At 48.6% G+C, this 18,886-nt stretch overlaps 1 protein-coding gene across 4 annotated transcripts in view; it reads left to right on the top strand.

Moving 5' to 3' along the window:
• Nucleotides 1-101: 101 nt before the first annotated feature.
• Nucleotides 102-18,886, top strand: part of MYH10 (myosin heavy chain 10) — a 93,158-nt gene continuing 74,373 nt past the window's right edge. For all 4 annotated transcript variants that reach the window (XM_057423516.1, XM_057423499.1, XM_057423507.1 and 1 more), the window contains exons 1-3: nt 102-211; nt 2,634-3,011; nt 14,746-14,902. In XM_057423516.1, coding sequence (XP_057279499.1) covers nt 2,667-3,011; nt 14,746-14,902 — 502 coding nt within the window. In that variant the 5' untranslated portion in view covers nt 102-211; nt 2,634-2,666. The remainder of the gene's footprint in view (nt 212-2,633; nt 3,012-14,745; nt 14,903-18,886) is intronic.

Here is an 18,886-nt window from a genome sequence, read left to right as displayed (position 1 = left end):
GCGGCCGCGCCACGGACCAATGGGCGAGCGCGCCGGGTAGAACGGACGTGGCCGCCTTCCAATGGGAGAGCGGAGGGAGGCGGGGGCGGTGCCGGCGGCGGCGGCGCGCGGGGGGCGGAGGGCTCGGTGTGGCGCTAAAGGCGCGCGGCGAGCGGGCGGCGGGAGCTGCGGGGCACGGCGGCGGCGGCGGCGGCGGCCGGGCGCGACCCAGGTGAGGCGGTGGCGGTGGCGGTGGCGGTGGCGGTGGTGGCGGGCCCGGGCTGTGCGGGGGGAGCTGCGGGATGGGGGGGGGGCGCGCGGCCGGGCCCGCCCGCGGTGGGGGTGGGGCGGGGGCGGCGGGCCCGGCACACAAAGGCTCCGTTGTGCGGCCCGCGCCGCCGCAGCATCCCCGCCGCATCCCCGCGCTCCCGGCCGCAGCGGTGCGGGGCGGCGCGGTGGCCATTTTCTGCCTCTCCCGCGCCGGCGGGGCGGGGCCGGGCGGGGGGCGCGCGCGGCCGCGCTATGGGGCGGGGGGTGTCGGGTCGGACGCGCCGCTCCCGGTGCCCCCCGGGCCGAGCCGCTCTGGTCGCCGCCTTTGTCCTGTGGTGGCGGCCCCGGCCCCTCCGTCCTTGGGGAGCGGCCGGGCGGGCCGCGGGGATCCGCTCCCGTCCCCGCCCCACGCCCCTTTGTGTGCAGGAGCCGCACATCTGTAGGTTTCCCCCCTTGCAGCCGCCGTGAGTCGGGAGCGCAGGATTCCTGCATGAGCAATGTGCTCGTTTGGGTGTTGGATTTGAATGCCATTGTTGGCAGCGCAGCCCTGCGTTCGGGTGAGCTGCGCCGCGCTTCCCTGCTGCACGGGGTCTTTTGTCATGGGCTCTGCGCATTTAAAAGCCGAAGTGGAAGAATGACCCGAGCTGTGTGTGACCCTCGGTGCTCGGTGTGTGCGGCCTGGAGCCGGTCCGTGCCCTCATTCTGGTGCTCACCTCCGATTCTGCTGGGGAAGAGGAACGGTTGATTTAGTGGTGTGCCCTGTGCTTGACCTCCAGGTCTCACTGCATCTCCCTGTGCAAGGCTGCGGCCGAGCTCTGTGGTGCGTGTGTAGGGAGCTTCCCCAGGCTTGGCAGCGACGGTGTGTCGGGTCTTTGTTGGAATTTCAGCTGCGGTCTCGCACCGTGGAGACAAACGGCTTTCCTCACTGGGGCGGGAGGCTCGGCTGTTCACTGCGGGGCTTCTTGAGCCCAGTGTGGCATCCCTTGGCTCATGTGTTCATTATCCTGGCTGAGGAGCCCAGCTACCACCTCAGGTGTCCCCCCACCGATTCCCTTTTTCTTGGTGAATTGTTCTCTCCGAGGCTCCTCTAAAATACTTTAACTGTTGAGTCATCACCTCTGGGTTTGAATGAAGCCGGCTGTAGGAAACGGTCTGCTGCTCCTCAAACCTCCGAGGGCTTCGGTGGCTTTATGCTTACTTTACATTCAAGTTGAACAGTGTCCCTGTGTGGATGGAGACACAGCTATTGTGTGTAATTACACAGCCTCCTGAGCATGGGTGTGTTGTGGAGCTGCCATCAGGGCACATACCACACTGTGAGAGATGACTAGCCTGGTTTGCGAAACCCTCCTCGCTTTTGAAGCTCCCCTCCAGGTTAGCTGCAGGAGGAGGCTCCATTAGCCAGTGTAACGTGCTTCAGAAGAAAACATCTAGTGTGTAAACCCCAGCATATTTAATAACCTGAGTACCGAGTGTCAGGCCTGACCTTGCCGCTGCTCAGGCGGTTACAGGTGAAACTGCTCACTTCAGGAATCCTGGATGTGACAGGAGCCCTAGCTCAAGGTGCAGTGGTGTCTCTTAGACAGAGGCGAGCAGGTACAATGGGCGTGCAGGAGCAGCTGTCAGCAGTTTTTCTTTCTCCTTCAAATTGCCCATGAAGCTGTTGGCTAAAATCTAATGTCTGTCCTTGCCGTGTCTTGAGCCTCACGGTGCACTTGAGATCTGGAGATGTTCGCTGGGAATGGGGTGATGTCAGTGCTCCCGACCGAGAACAGGAGCAGGCTGTAGGAATACAGAGTGAAGCTTTTCAGGAAGACTGTGAGCAAGGTTTTGCTACCTCGGTGCCTCCTACCAAGTGGCTCAAGTTCTTGTCTGTAGTTGAAAATTCACGTTTTAAAGCATCTTCTTGCTGCCTTCTTGTTCCTGTAGCTATCTACTCAAAATCTTTAATGTTTTTATATCTGTATTTGGCTTTTGAAGTGTTCAGTTGAAGTTGAGCTTCCAAACAAGCTTTTGTTGGATTTGCTTTTCTTCCTATGGCACAGAAGACAAGTGTGTGTTTTTCCTCCTTGTAGCTCTTGCCTTTGTTGTAGTGTCTCTCCCTGGTTGGTGTGTGATTAGAACCAGTTTATACTGAGTTTACTGTACTGGGTCTGGGGTTATACTTGACAGATCATGTTATCTTTTGTGTGGCAGTTGGTTTATTCAGAGGGCTGCTGTGTGAATAGGGCTTCTCAGTTGTATAGCAACTTCTTTAGGCTGTGCAAGAAATGAATGATGCTTGGGGATAGATTATTTAATTGATGTGCCATAGCTTCAGTCATGTCCTTGGTAACAATATGGTCAGTAACGTATCCTTTGCTTTTTCCCTCTCCAATTTACAGGGTAACTGATAGTGGACACCTTCCCTTCTGACCATGGCGCAGAGGTCTGGACAGGAAGATCCCGAGAGATACCTCTTTGTGGACAGGGCTGTGATCTACAACCCTGCCACCCAGGCTGACTGGACTGCTAAAAAGTTGGTGTGGATCCCTTCTGAGCGCCATGGGTTTGAGGCAGCCAGCATCAAGGAGGAGAAAGGGGATGAAGTGTTGGTCGAACTGGCAGAGAATGGCAAGAAAGCACTAGTCAATAAAGACGATATTCAGAAGATGAATCCTCCCAAGTTCTCTAAAGTGGAAGACATGGCAGAATTAACCTGTTTAAATGAAGCCTCTGTATTGCATAATTTAAAGGATCGGTATTACTCTGGGCTCATCTATGTAAGTACTAATTATTGTATTCATTATGGTGTTAATTCAGCTGAACTGGAATGATTCCCATTCCTTTACCTACTTAGAACAGAGGAAGTGGGTCTTGTCTCTCAGTTTGATGGCCTAAATACTCATGTCCCTGGTGTTTAGGTTAGTGCAGGGTCTTTTTCCGTGCTGTGTACAGGTCAAGAACTCTGTTGTCAGAAAACAAATAATAAAAAATTCCTCTATGGAAATAATTCTGCAAGCATCTTTCAAAAATAGAATGCGAAATGGCAACTCTGGGTGCTGAGCTCATGCTGCTTGTTAGAGCGCTTGCCTCAGACATGTTCAACTGATACAGTGAATAGTATCAAATGGCTTGTTCGAGCTGAGGAGAGATTACAAAACCCAACTTTGCTGAATGACGGTTGTGTAATTGCTTGTATGAATAAGCATATGTCTTGTTTTAACTTGCTGTGTATTAAAAATGATAATAAGAGGCTCTGCTGTTATTTAAAAGCTGAAGCTCAAGAGTGCTAGGAATGCAAAATGTCTTTTTGGAATCTAATATCAACCTAGCGGGCCAGGAAAGAATGTGTTCAAGCTCTTAAAATAAACCAATAAGATAAAGCTTGCTTTTTTTCCTGTGGTTTTGAGGTACTAATTGCAACATCTGCTTTATCACGGTCTTTCTATGGAGTCGGGGATGGCAACACCGTTGATGCTGCCTTTGACCCTGTCCCTTCCTTGGCCAATGTTAAATGAGTGTCTGTGCTGAGCAGTCCAGAGTTGCTCCTTGGCTCTTGGCAGAGCAGCTGCATAGTGACTCGTTGAGTCAGAGCATCAGTGAGAGCTACAAGCAGACTTTCTATCTTAAAAGAAACTGGAACATCTGCTTAAGTGCTTGGCTCATTTTAATAAACACTTGTTCTAAGGCTTAAACTCATTTGATTTAGTCCCACTAGTTAGTTGGCTCTGTTCCCCTCTGTCTGTCCCTGGGGTACTGGCTTTGCTTGGCCCTTGGTAATATTTGGACTTTTTATCAATTATGTGCAGCTCCAGAATATTCTTGGTATTTGTGATTTTTATTTTTTATTTTTTGGGTGGTTTGCTTTGTGGGTTTGGGGTTTTTGCCCTTCCAAGGCCTTACTCCAAGACCCTTAAAGGAGAGCTCAGTGAAGAAATGCTTCTGGAGCGCTTCCTGCCAGCTTATCAGTAAACTAACAGGGTGATTAGTAAGGACTGGATTGAAAATGAAAAGTAAACAAGTTGATAGGTCGGAAGTGTTCAGTATATGTATCAATCATAATGCTAGTTGTGAAATTCATTACAACTATTAGAACCGTGTTTCATGATGAAGGTTAAAAGCTGAAGGCTGTAAATGTCAAAGCAAGCTGGATTGGAAGGACTCTGTGCAGTAAACATTGCCACAAGTGCTTCTGGAGGGGGCTGCTGCGAACTGTCCCCCTTCTGCATACCCACGTTTGCAGCACTGTGTCACTCTGGGTGACTGAGAAATGAAACCTCTCCCTTGTGTGCAAGACTGGCTTATCCTATGCATGGTGTTCAGGTGACACCTTTTTTCTTCCTGCCCCGCTTCCCACAAGGCACTTTCTGCTTGCTTTCTTTAACTGGTGCTGCCTTGTTGTCACCGTACAGCTGTCATAGAGGAGGATACTGCCCCAGTGTATTACTGGTGACCTCCCCTGCCCCTGGGCTGGAAAAAGTTGGTTGGGATCAAGAAGCTAATGGATTTGTTGGCCTTAACTGGGGGTCTGAGTTACAGGAACATTGCTGGAGGATGCTGCTGTTACCAAGAATAATGTTTCTGTGCAGCTGTAATAATGGCTTCTTGTTTGCAATTAAAAGCTGATTTTTTGTGAAGGGGCAGGAAGCACTTATGAGTGCTGTTAGATTAGAGGCGGATGCTAGCAAAGATCAAGAGGCCACGGGAGAAGCTTCATTGAGAACTTGAGCTGGTGGGGTTTTAGTGCAGCTTTGGTAGGGATCTTTGTTGGGGATCCCTGAACTTGAACGTGGCACTGCCTGCACAGCCCAAAGCAGTGCTGTCGCCTGTGGATCCTGCTGATGTTCGCTTGGCTAAGGAAAAGACCCAGAGTGCACTGAGCTGGTCAAGTGAACGTGTGTTGGTCTAAAGGTATTACCAGAGCAGGGCAGCGGAGCTGGTGCAGGGCCTGGAGCACAAGCATGATGGGGAATGCCTGAGGGACCTGGGGGGTTCAGTCTGGAGAAGAGAAGGCTCAGGGGGGACCTGATGGCTCCCTACAAGTGCCTGACAGGAGGATGGAGCCAGGAGGGGCTGGGCTCTGCTCCCAAGGAACAAGGGATGGGACAAGAGGAAACGGCCTCAAGCTGCACCAGGGCAGGTTTAGATGGAGCTGAGGAACAATTCCTGCCCCAGAGGGTGCTCAGGCATTGGAACAGGCTGCCCAGGGCAGGGCTGCAGTCACCGTCCCTGCAAGTATTCACATCCCCACAACCCCACACACTGAGGCCTCAGTGCCATAGGTTAATGGTGGCCTTGGCAGTGCTGGGGAACGGTTGGACTTGATCCTAAAGGTCTTTTCCATCCCAACTGATTCTATGGCTTGGTATCCAAATAGTACTCCCAAAATAACCCATGTGAGATGCTGTAGTTTGGTGTTGGTCTCTAGTTAAGATGGAGATGGTGAATCTGACTTGGTTTCCTTTCCTTCACAGCAGACAGCACACAGCGTTGCCTTTCTAGGAAGTAAAGAGGAAAGGCTGGCAGCTGAAGTAGATGCATGTTTCCTTTCAATCCCTAGAAAGGAAACAAGCAAGTTGAGGGATTTGGGCAGTGGGTCTTGTCATCTCTCTATAATCTGCCTCTTCAAGATGACAGTGCTGGAGGGACAGGGAGGGCTGACTAAAGCTGGCCAGTGCTGTCGGCATGACCAATGCAATGATGCTCACTTCATCCAGAGTTTCATGTAACATCTAAGTAGGGATGGCGAGGAGTTCCTGGAACTTCCAGCATTTCCAGCATCTGCCAGGTGGCATGATCCTGGGCTCCGAGTTGTGTTGGTGCTGTGCTGTGGTAATGAATGTAAATGGAGAATGGGGAAGAGCAGTGGCTTGTATAAAAAGCATGATGTCCATGCTGGGACCTGTCTTTATTTCTGCTCTCTTCATGTCAGCACAGGAGGTCAGGACTTGGGCAAGAGCTGCTGGGAAGAATGGCTGTAGACTGTAGTGATCCTGGTTTTGCTTTGGAGGTGAAATAACTCCATTCTTGTTCCACTTTAACATCACCTATTCCATCTCTTGCCACAAGCTTCATTTTGAGTATAATTGCAGAATGTGTTTAAAAAGGAATTCTTTCCTAGAGAAGCTGCAATATCGTTGTAGATTCTTTTGAAGTATAGATAGATACATAGATATTCATCACTGAGAATGGTAAACCTGTTGTAGATCATGGATCTTAGAATAGTTAGGGTTGGAAAGGACCTTAAGATCTTCTTGCACTCAGGCTTTTCTCCTTAAGCTGTCAATTACTAAACACGATACTGCAGAACCTGAGTCTCTGCTCATGTTTGTGTCTTGGTTTCTGTCAAGGGCAAGTGTTGGTTCTGTGAAGGTGCAGCCATCTACAGCAGTTTTTTCTCATTACTTTTCTCATCACTCCTACCTTTGGTAGGAGTTTTCACTCCTCCTTGTGTTTCATGGCTGGATTTTTCCAAGTGCTGTGCTTTTCTAGGGATACCAGCGTTTCTCATGGCAGGGATGTATCATTTGAGTCACTCTAACTTGATGTCTCATGTCATGCTCTAGTGACAGCTTCTCATGGGTTTATTACTTTAAATGCTTGTGAACTGTCAATTCTTCAGCTTCATCTACAACTTCACTCTTCTGCCTGCTCTGCTTTAGAGTGGTGAACATGAATACAGCATGAACAGTACTTCAGTGTGTTTAGTAAGATCTTTCATAGCTGTAGATCAGAAACCGGAGGTAGTTCATTGTAAGGGTACCCAGGAGGAATGCCCAAGGGCTTAGGAGGTCCTTTGAAGATACGGAATAAATATGACTTTGCTCAGAGTGGTTTTGTGGTGGTTCTGTTACATCCTTATGCTGTGGTGCACTGGGTTCCAGCTCTCTTTCTGGGGGCATTGCTTTAAGAAGGGAGTCTGGTTGTTAGAGGGTTTGGGTCACCACCAAGGTCTGCAGCCTGAGTGAGGAAACATCTTTACTGTTAAAAGCCCTGTGTGTAAAAAGCCGTTGTGAGAACTTCTGGCTGTCAGCCCTGGATGTTGGTTTCTGCTTAAGTCATGTCAGCAAAGTATGATTTCCTGGGGAGGAAGTAAGCTTTGAGTCAGACAATGAATGGGAGACATCCACTGGAAAGAGTGGATGTTAAGGGCCCATCAGCCTTGAATGCCATGAAGTTCTCAAGACTGCTGTTGCCTTAATGCTTTGTGACAAGCTGTGATAGGCAAGGTTACTGCTCCAGTCATTCTCCCTCTCACCACTTCATGAGGTTTGGGGTTTCTCATCTACCTGCTTTCAAATCCTTCCTGGTCCAATACAGCGTTTGAATGTAGGAGAGCCCTGCCTTGGGTTTTTAAGCCACTGTGCTGTGAGCTGTAGGGGTTCTGTTCACGGTGCAGAGGCTTTTGGGGAGTGTGAAGCCCAGCGGAAGAGGTGCCTTTGGCTGGCTGAGCTCTAGCTGTCACCTTCAGTTGGAGCCCTGGGAAAAGGGAGCCGCTTGAAATGGGTCTGCGGTGTTGGTGGGCAGGGGTGGGAGTGAGGGGAGGTGACAAGCAAGGAGGAGGAGGATTTAGTCTGAAAATAAAGTGCTAGGAGAGCAGATGCTGCTCTTGACAATCTGGAGGGGAGGAGTACTGAAGTGCTGTGATGGAGAGCCGCAAAGAGCGTGGAAGCTGCAAAGGAGTTTCTGGTGTAGGAAGAAGCGTTTTCTCCATCTTGATCTCTCTGCACTTCAATATCAACAATATATTGGTGTCTGTTCAGAAAGCTTATATATAGGCACGTCACTTATGTTCAAAATCGGGCTTCTATTCCCAAGTTTATTGCCCAGTTTGACTCCTAGAGCTGATGGGAAGGGAAGAACTGTCAGTATTTTGAAGTATTTAAGTTGGGTTTTCCCATTTAGGTTTCTCTGCACTTGGAAGAGAGCGTGGCCAGTTAGAATGTGATCCCTTTTCTTTCACTTCAGAGCAAGGTGATTCTCTTCTGTTTGACATGTGCTGTACCAGTGCTAGAGCTGCAAAAAGCCAAGTGGTCAGGAGGGTTCCTGAGCGCTCCAAGCAGTGTTTCAGAGCTTTAGTGGGTAGCAGTCTGGATAGAAATTTCGTGGTATTTTCAATTTTGAAGTCTATCAAAAGCATTTCAGTTAATCGAAGGGCAACTGGTTGCCTAGATCAGGAATGTGAATGTCTCATTTCTGCTTAAATGGAAAGTAACTTGTTCTTGGTGTTGCAGTTACTGGCTGGAATTGCAGTGAATAAGCTATTGACTGTTAGTACTTTGAAGTCAGGGTTAGGTGACACTTTTCCCCCTCAATTTAAAGCTTTGCTTTTGTGTCAGGAACTCTTTTGATGGCCAGGACTCTCCCGTTTCCCTTGGAAGGCATGTTTAAAATGTTGGTGTGTTCCTATATGCTATGTACAAACATGGCCTTATGCTCAACTTGTTAACAGAAGTATTGTTAATCCAAGCTGGGTTTCTGGCTCAGGGCAGTAGCAGACACTGACAGTATGGATCCTGCAGAGCTTCGACTCGCCTTACTGCTTCCTCAGAGATGTGGGACACCTCGGTTACAGATGGCTGTGCTTTAATGGTCTGAGTGGTGAGTGCAGAGTAGAATGTGAAGAGCTCCTGGGTAAATGGCAGGTTTCTGCTCAATGGGTCTGTAAATGTGTGAGTCTTCTTTCAGCTTGAACAGATAATCAGATACCATGGGCCCCAAAGTCTGTCTTGTGCAAACAGCAGTTCCCTTCCTGTACTGGGTGCACCAGGATGGGATGGAGCTGTTGCTCCCTCAGACATTGGGTGTAATTAAGCCGCAGTAAACCCAAAGATATTAAAAATCCAGTGGGCTTTATGAAAATCATGTGAAAAAGAAATGCAGCTGTTGCTACGTGGTTCTCATCCCGGCTCTCCTAGAGGAAGTCCATTGCCCACAGTTGATTGCACGTCGCTTGCTGATACTCCCATAAATCACTGCAGTTACACTTAACTGCTTCCTGGTCTCTTCCAGTCAAAAGGATTAAAATTAATAGAATTTCTCACCCACTTGGCTTCTGTGAACCCCTGTCAGTATGCAGATGGCCTCTTGCCTTGCTGTGGCTCTACATGGGATGATCCCCGGGTGCTCTGGCTACTGAGCTAGGAAGTGTCAAGTGGGGACGCGTGCTGTAAGAGGGGTGTGTGTAGGTGAAGTCAAGCTGGAGATGACTGGTTCTGCCCTTCCCTCGGGAAGGGCAAAAAGGTGGGAAGCTCTTGAGGAAAGGGTTAGATTCAACTTCCAAGCCCTCCAAACCCCCGTGGGCTCGGCAGTATCTTCTCTGCCCACTCCTCTGCTTGCTTTTTAGCACAGACCTTGTCAAAGTAAGGCTGAGCACTCCTGGAGCTTTGCTGCTCGTGGTTGCACTCCATGTATCTGCCTGCTGGGTTTTCTTTCTACCAGTCAAGTGGAAAACATGCTTACTATTGTGCAGTTAAAAATCCTTCAGCAGGTATCTGTTAATTACAAGTGTTACCCCTGTAATTCACCTGCAGCACTGTGCTGCTTGTGTTTTTTGGTGTACTTTCCCTTTTATTGGGGCAGAAGAAGGAAAGAATGAGAGAGATGCTGTAGTTCCCAGTTCCAGAGCCTGCTGTGGGTGGAAGCTCTTACAAAACTGTGCTTGAGGAGCTGTTTCTTCGCTTGAGCTGCTGCCTCCTGTGAGGCCAGAGCATAACCTGGAACAATCTATGTTATTATCTAAGCTCCTGTAGTCTAATTGCTTTAATTTTCCCTCTGGTCCTATTGGGAATGTTTCCCATTACTGAGTATCAAAGACTGGCATTGAAAAAACATGTAAGAAGCAGAGTTTGTTACTTAATTTTATCATTTCCTTAACACAAACCAGTCTCCAGATCTGGTACCTGCTATGGCAGAAGAAGAGCTGGGTTCATATTGTAAGGGCTGCTTTGACACTAGTGGTTCTAAATGAACTCTGATTTTTTTGGAAGGCTCATAAATATGAGCGGGTTCAGAGGCCTGTGTGGGGTTCTGCTTTGTGTGGAATGTCTGAGGGGTTTCAGGGAGGTGACTCCATGTCCTCCTTGGCCTCAGGCAAGGTATGAAAAAGTGCATGTTCTTGTCAAATACTCTGTTTCTGTGAAAAACGGTCACTTGGCAGCCTCAAAGGTGCAATAATTTAGGTTATGGGCTCCTGCTTCAGTTCCCAGCAGGGTGCTCTGTGCTGCAGACACCCCCTGACACTCTCTGCCTGTGTCCCAGGCTGGGATAGCCACTGTAAGGCAAGCAGCTATCCTTGTGGAAGGATATTAATACTCTCCTGGCTCTGGTGCAACCTCAGATCAAGTTTTACCTTTCAGCACTTGCTGCAGCAGTGCTGCTGTCTGGGGGCTGTGACACTGAGGCTGGCTGTCAGGGTTGGAGCAGCCTGAGCAGGGGTATACCCCGCACTGCTGATCCAGCGTTGGGTTTTCTCTCTTTGAGCACGTAACCGAAGGTTGTAAATGTGACAATACAGCACCGGTGAACTCAGTGCTAGCTGCAGAGAACATCTGTAGGCAGGTGTTCTAGCGCTTGGGCTGTGCTTTTTCTTTAATAGCGTGTGTATGTGTTATGCTCCTTCCCTTTCTCTTCTTCTTGTGCACAGATTTTACTCCTCAGTGGCCCTGAGTAATGGTCAGTGGCTCTTGATCCGGGGCTCTGGCAGAGCCGGGTTTCCCAGTACTCTGCAGGGGGTTCCTTGCCCTCATTGGCAAGGTGGGTCATAGCTGCTGTGTGCTACAGCTGCCCTGCAGAGCAGAGGATATGTTCTACCCCAGCCACAGCATCACTGCCTTCCCCTTTGACATTGAAGAGCTGCCTGCCCTTCATTGAGGCTTGAGGTTATAAGGGATAACTGCCTCTTTTAGAGGGAAAAGGTGGTACATGAGAAAACCAGGTCAGGCTGGTCTTGGGTGGGTCCATAAGCTCAGGAAGTGACACCAGACAGGGAAAGGCTATGAGGATGCAAGTTACCCATCTGGAGAAGGTGCTTTACCCCAGGAGGATATGAGGTACTGCTTAAAACACATACTGCTTTCTAGGCTAGAAACTGCTGGGTTGTATTTCAGGTGGTAATGGGAGATGTCTTGATGCTTACTTCAGCTTAATTGCTGATGTAGCAATAGAGGAAATCTGTCACTTTGTATTTCAAGGGCTGGAGAGGACTGTTGAGCCCGGGTGCTACAGATACCCCAAATTTACCTGCATCTTGCTCATGTGCTCTGAAGTGATGATTTAAAGAGGCCTTTTGCTGCTGCAGTGGGAGGAACCAACCCAGTGGTCACAAATAGCATCTTCCTTGATGTGAAGCTGAGTTGTTACATCTAAGGAATCATAACAAGGCTTTTGATACTACCACCATAGGTGTACATGCCGTGGAGGGTTTAAGGGAAGACAGGCCATGAAAGCCTTTCTTGCTCTGGAGCCCGTGGTCCAAATTTAGAACCTAAATTCCTGTGTGCTTCCACTTGGAAGTAACGCACTCCCCATGTGCCAGTAGGTCACTTAGGTGTATCTCTGTTGCTTACATGTATCTCAAGCAGCTTATTGCTGAGAACATAATGTTGTTTTCAAAGGCCAGCATTGGGAGCCTGAACTCTACAGCCTGGCGTAGCTTACCAAAATCCAAATTACTAAATGATATACTACTGGATAAAGGCTTGTAGGCATCTGGAAACATGAAAACTCCACAATTAGTGACATGAAGGAGGGTTTGTACAATGAACCTCTATCAGTGCACTCCTGTTTCTGTCTGGAGCTTTGCCTAGAGAGCGTGTGTTCCAACGTGCCTTGTTGCTGGTTGAGGTTGTCTATGTCCTGTTCCTCAGTAAAGCAGACCGGGGGGTTTCCATCACTGGCTTGTTTGCAGCTGAAGGTGAATAAGCATCTTTACTTGCCCTTGAGTTCGTAATGTAAGTATCTACCTCTGTCAGCTGAAAGATTAATGAAGTCTGGTTCTTCAGCCAGGCTGGCTGGTTACTGTGGCTCCTCAGGGCTTGATCCTTCAGCAGAGTCCATGTACTGCAGAACAGGAGGCATGGGGCAGTGTTCAAGGGCAGGTTGGACACAGGGGTTGGAGCTGGATGAGCTTTAAGGTCCCCTCAACCCAAACCATGCTGTGAAATAAAAGATGCTGAAGCACTGGGGGAGGAGGGAAGGATGGTCTGCAAGGAGCTGGTTTTGTCCTACCACTTACACTTTATTAGTGGGTGTTTTTTACTTACCAGATCAGTTTGTTCATGTCTGGGGAAGGACAGTGTTTTCTAAGGGAAAGCCCAACTACTTTTGTGGCCATGGAAGGTCCAAAGCAACTGATAAAAGCTTTAGATGAGTTTGCAGACAAACAGGTATTGCCCTTGGGAGAGGGTAGCTGTCATGCAGCCAGTACATGCCACTGTACCGCATGGCTCGGCCATCAGGCATTGCCGCAGTAAGGTGTGGACCAGCAGCCACAGAGGTGACTGGCAAGTATCTAAAGCTGGTGGATGAAAACCAGACCAGGGCTCAGAAGTGCAGCTGGGTGGGAGTGCAGAGCCATGCTGGAGGTCTGCTGCACCACCAAATGGTTGTGCCATTACTGTGTGCTGGGACTTCGGCTGTGTGAATCCTTCGGCTCGTGTCCAGATCTCGTTTGCAGGCAGCAGTATTTGGAGGGGGATGCTTCATAGATGGGGCTGGTCTGGAGAAACACAGCAGAGGGGCTGGTCAGTGATTTCTGAGCTGGAATCACACGGCAGGCTTCGTGAATGTGTGCCTTCTGGTTTTCCTTAATTTGCAGACTAGAATGGAAATCAGGCTTGTGGTAATTCTTGATGCCTTCATGTCATGGGTAGTGGTCATAGATGAGTGTGGGTGACCTCGGATGAGTGCAGCGGGGGGATGCTGGCTAGGAATGGGGATCCACCATTTACCAGTTAATAGGCTCCTTGCTCAGTTGTACCACACAAGGTCCTGCCTTCCCTCCCCCTGGTGCTATCACTAGAGACCGTGGGTGAGTTTGGTTGGTAACAGCTCCGGTTCCCTGACCAATTCTTTCTGAAGTTCATCCTCAGTGCCATAAAGCTCGGTGAGTTACTCTGAGGGCACTGAGGTGGGCAAGAGGATGGTGGTATGGATGTGGCTGGAAGGGAGGCAGAGGAGGAAGTGCCACTGCCAACAGAGCCCTGCTTACCTGGAGTTAATGACCGAGTTGTTCTTTGTGCTTGGGTCAGTTGCTCTGATAACATCGGTTTCCTTTCTCTTGAGAAATAAATACCTTATTGCCAGGGTGCTTGGCTGGGTGAGGCACTGCAGCACTTATCACCCAGCAGATCTGACCAAAGCAGAGTGATTATTTTCCTGTGAGATCATAAGATGTCCTCATGTCAGGATATCTGGCATAAACCCAAGTTCCTTTTCCTTACCAGTGGTGCTCCTGACTCAATTCAGATATCATCTTCTATTTGTCTTTCCAGAACCTCTAGCGGTTATGGAAAGAACTGGGCACCTTTTCATAGAATGATTTGGGTTGAAAGGGAGCTTAGAGTTCCTCCAGCTCCAACCCCTGCCACAGGCAGGGACACCTTCCACTGGAGCAGCTTGCTCCAAGCCCCTGTGTCCAAGCTGGCCTTGAACACTGCCAGGGATGGGGCAGCCACAGCTTCTCTGGGCACCCTGTGCCAGCGCCTCAGCACCCTCACAGGGAAGAGCTTCTGCCTAAGAGCTCATCTCAGTCTCCCCTCTGGCAGGTTAAAGCCATTCCCCTTGGCCTGTCCCTGCAGGCCCTGGTCCAAAGCCCCTCTCCAGCTTTCCTGGAGTCCCTTTAGGTGATGGAAGATAATGTGTCAATAAGAGTCAATAGGATGAGGAATGTGAAAAGTTCTCAAATTTCTAGATATTATAGTAGACCTGGGCCCTTCAGTTGAGGATCAGCTCTAGAAGCTGACCATGGAACATGTGCAGTGGGGAGTGATGTCTCCATGAGATGTCTGCTTTGGGGTTGAGAGGCTGATGAGTAGGAGAGACAGGCAGATAAGAGAACACAGTAGGATAGCAGGGATAGTGGTGGCTGGAAATGGGCTTTTTCCTTGTCCAGATTATTTACTGGAGTAATGGAGGTTTTTGGTTCCTTCACAAATGATAAACTAACTTTGCACTCTTTACTGAAGGAATTGAGCATCAGAAGTTGTCCCTAAATCCTGTAACTTGGCAAGCAAGGGAGATTTAAATGCCTGTGGGAAAGAGACCAGATGCTTCACTTCGTATTTACTCACATTTATTGTCTTTAAATGACTTTTTATGTAGGTAATTAAAGTGTTTTAGGAGAGCTCGAAAGCAGTAATTTGAATGTAGCCTGTACTTTGAGTCACTCCACAGCAAGGGCTCAATTTCATGTTAGGGGAAATGTTATAGAACCTGGGAAAAAGTTTTCTGCTCTTTCTGGCTTTATTTCAGCACCGTTTACTGAGAGACCTCTTTGTGTGTGTTTTTCTTCAGACCTATTCCGGGCTGTTCTGTGTAGTGATAAATCCTTACAAGAACCTCCCGATCTATTCAGAGAACATCATCGAGATGTACAGAGGGAAGAAGCGCCATGAAATGCCACCCCACATTTATGCAATATCGGAGTCTGCATATAGATGCATGCTGCAAGGTAAGACCTGCTTAAATGGTACTGAATAGTTAGATGCCAACTGTCTGGGATGAACCTAAAACTCAGGAGCTCTGTTACCCAGCTACAGAGGGAGTTTGAACACAACCAGAATCTTTTCTAGTTCTCAAAGAGGGGGAAGCTTCCTGATTTACAACCTTGAACTGTCAGAATAGTGGGTAGGAAGTGCACTGTGCCAGGTGGTGGCACGAAAAGGTGCAGTGGAGATACTTCCTCCCTAAGGAAACAAAATCCATGTCAGAAGATGTTAGTGCACTGGCTGTGAGTGACATTAGGAGTGGAAACGTGTGGTTGGAAAGGGAAAGCTAAAGTATGTGCATGACTTGTCTCTAATTCAATCAAAATGTTGGTGTTTTGGCAGCTGATGAATAATCTGAAGTGACAGTGACACATCTGGGGGTTTGGGTTCAAGAGGAGGCCAGGGAAATGCTGAACCTCAAAGGCTTGTTTAGCTGTTTCCTCTGAGCTGGCATAGGTCATGTCAGTGGTAGAGCACAGGGTGAGCTTATGGTGGGCACGTGCTTTGAGTTCTGGCCTCAAGGCTGTGCTGGCAAATCTGCAAACTCTGAGTCTGGCATCGTGTAAATGTGGTGAAGTAAAACACATGGGGCTGAGTTTGTGCAGCAGCTCTTCTGGCACCGTGGGTTGGGAGTCCTGTTCCTGCTCTCCCATGTTGGTTCCTATCTCAATGCCTGTTGGACTGATGGGGGAACTCCAGCATGTTGTATCCAGAGAAGCATGGATAAGGAAGACCATTTTCTGCCCTAGACCTGGTGCAGATGTCTACAGAAGTAGGTTAAAAGCTGTTTGGCCTCCTTCACTAAGCAAACTCTTTCTGCTACCAGGTAAACCAACCATTTAAATGTAAATGTCTTTAAAAAGACATTTCCTGGCTTGAAGTAAATTGCTGTAAGCCTTTGTTTCTTCAGTTGTGCCTTTGTCTTTAGGGCTGCTTAATTACAAACCAGAGCTTGCTGAGTGCTCTTTCACCCCAGAAAGAAACCCATCGCCATCACCTCTGAGCAGGGTGAGGCAGGGGGCAAGCAATGGAAGGGCAGCAAGTCTGGGCCACTGAGAGTGAGGCTTCTCAGTGGGCATTTGGAGCTCTGTTTTTATGCGGTTTCAGGAAAGAATAAGTAGGTCCTCCTGACCAGAACAGCAGCTTCTAACAGCTGGGATGAGAGGATCCCTAATAACAAGTGTATGTGGAAAAATGGAGCAAACCTTGAGATTATTTCAAGGAGTCTATTCTTGGCAATCTCAAGTGGCTTGTGGATAAGGGCTTCCCACTCCAAAGGCACAATAGCTTTGGAAGTTGTGCCCAGTGTCCTCTGATGCAGTCAGTCAATGTCAGGAGCTTTGTGCTGCAGGTGCTCGGTGTGTGTTCCCACACCAGCCTCCTGCTGATTTCCATTTCTGGAGATCCCGCTGCATGCACAAATGTTGCTATTTTTGGATGATGAAATGAAGAACATTTTCACATGATGGTGTATGTTTGGTTACAGTTGTTTTCTTGCCACCACACTCCTAGATGGAAGTTTGTATTTTGTGTCAAATCTGTCTTTTTGTGATGAATTCTTTTAATTTGAAAGAATGAAGCCATAGACTGGAATAGGAATAGGTGATAGCAATGCAACAGGATCTGTTCATTGGGGAGTAACTTCTTCAAGGTTAACTAAACCTGTGTTTCTGGTGCCCTCCGTATGGAGCTACTCACTGTCTGTTATGGCAAGTGACTGCAGTCAGCCAGTGCCCTCTCTGCTGATGTTCTTCCTTCAGCCATACTGGCAAGGATGAGTAAAAACTCTAGAAGAGGCATTAGCAGGTCTGTGCTTGGCAACTACTTTACTAAGCAAACTGTTCTTACCTTCTTGGGCTGGAGCAGAGGAAGGGGATAACAGTGCTACTTGTAGGGGACTAGTGATGCTCTTCACAGACATTGCTTCCTTTAGGAGGAAGGTGGTGTGCAGATGGCTTCTGGAGAGAGACTTGCATGAAGTATGACTCTCTGCTACTTGTATTGGTGAGTCTATAGAGTCACCCAGGCTTTACAGAGTCTTGTGAAACAGTGATGGGTGGTGATGAGGATGACTGGTGACTGGAGAGCTCTGGCACTAGCACTGCTCAGTGCTGGTCCCTCTGCTTGCAAAGCCCCTAGATGGGGCCTGCTGTGGGGACAGGGACACTTTAGAGAGCAGAAAGGAAGTTTTTGTATAAATAAAACCTGCAGCTACAGCTTGGGTTTTGTAGTCATTTAAGCAACAAATAATACTCGTCTTATTACAGCATTCAACTTCTTTTCTGGTTATCAGTGGTCAACTGAGTGTGCCTAGAATTTGGTGGGGAGACCTAGGATCTCCCTGCCAGCTGAGGGTTTAACATAATGCAGAAAAAGTCCTTACTCTTACAACTGTGCTCTGTGCATTGCTGGACTCAATCTGTACCTGATGGAACAGAAAAAGTTTATCAGAAACTTTTGGCTAGTAGCAATAGGTCTGTAATCAAGAACCAGCTGTTTGAGAATCACAGTTGGGTTGAAGCGACCTTAAAGCTCCTCCAGCTCCAACCCCTGCCACGGGCAGGGACACCTTCCACTAGAGCAGCTTGCTCCAAGCCCCTGTGTCCAACCTGGCCTTGAACACTGCCAGGGATGGGGCAGCCACAGCTTCTCTGGGCACCCTGTGCCAGCGCCTCAGCACCCTCCCAGGGAAGAGCTTCTGCCTAAGAGCTCATCTCAGTCTCCCCTCTGGCAGGTTAAAGCCATTCCCCTTGGCCTGTCCCTACATCCCTTGTCCCAAGCCCCTCTCCAGGTTTCCCTTCAGGCACTGGAGCTGCTCTCAGGTCTCCCCTTCAGGAGCCTTCTCTTCTCCAGGCTGACCCAGCCCAGCTCTCTCAGCCTGGCTCCAGAGCAGAGCTGCTCCAGCCATCGCAGCATCTCCTGGCCTCCTCGGGACTCCAGCAGCTCCACGTCCCTCTTGTGTTGAGGGCTCCAGAGATTAATGCCAGTGTTTCAGGTCAAGGTGTCAGAGGTCTCTGCTGGCATTTATTTGCAGCATAATTCTTGGATGAGATGGTTTTGCTCTTGAGTTACTAACACAAAGTTACAGTTGTAAAACTGTTCTTCCTCCACTTCATGTCCATCTTTCTGCATGCAGTTGCTGTGGGAGGTGGGGTGGTAGGAGAGTGAGATAGGGAAAGTGAGGTTTTCGAGTATCATTGCAAGTCATGCTGTTGCTATTACATCATGTTTACAGGTTTCTTTTGATAGGAATGACTCTGTGTTCCCAGTATTTGACATCTAAAGTTTAATTATTAGGATTCATACGTGAAATTGAAACCACAGGAATGCAGTTCCTTTGGATAGCGTGACCGTACCCTTGTAGAAATGTCTTGGCCACTAATTCAGGTCAGTGAAGTGGCTGTTTCCTGGGCCTGTGCAGTGGTATCTTGTTCGGTATGAACACATTATTTGCCTTGGAGCTAATCACAAACTAGTGATTTTCTAGGTGTTTGCCAGGGATGTTCACAGGATTTAACAGATACCTGGACCTGAGCTGGCACTGAGCACCCTGATGTCTTAAAACACAGGTTTTCTGTGCTGGTAATCAGGCACAGTGAGTAAATTTACGCAGTATATTAATGCTCTCATACCTTTACTTCAGAGCATGGATGGTCAGAGGTCAGCTTCAAGCTTCTGCTAATCTGAAGTTGTGTATATTTATTATTTGTGCTTGCACAACGAATAGAGATTGTGGGTTTAGGTTGAAAGCTAAAGGTGTTTTGGTCTTTAACTATTCATTGTTTTCTGCTGCTTAAAACGGGATTAACTACAAGGAAGTAGTTATTCCTTGTCTTACATGTTGCAGGAAATGCTCCGTGTTGTTGCAGCAGTGATACAAGGAGAGCACTGCACTTCACGGCACACTGCTGGGGAAAGGTTGGATGGAAGCAGTGCTGGCTTCAGCC

The sequence above is a fragment of the Pezoporus wallicus genome, unplaced genomic scaffold (assembly GCF_028554395.1).
Source record: "Pezoporus wallicus isolate ANWC-B61680 ecotype Strahan unplaced genomic scaffold, APGP_CSIRO_Pwel_v1 contig_8723, whole genome shotgun sequence".
Taxonomy (NCBI): Eukaryota; Metazoa; Chordata; class Aves; order Psittaciformes; family Psittacidae; genus Pezoporus; species Pezoporus wallicus.
Note: the sequence above shows the minus strand (reverse complement) of the source record. Positions and strands in the feature narration are given on the sequence as shown.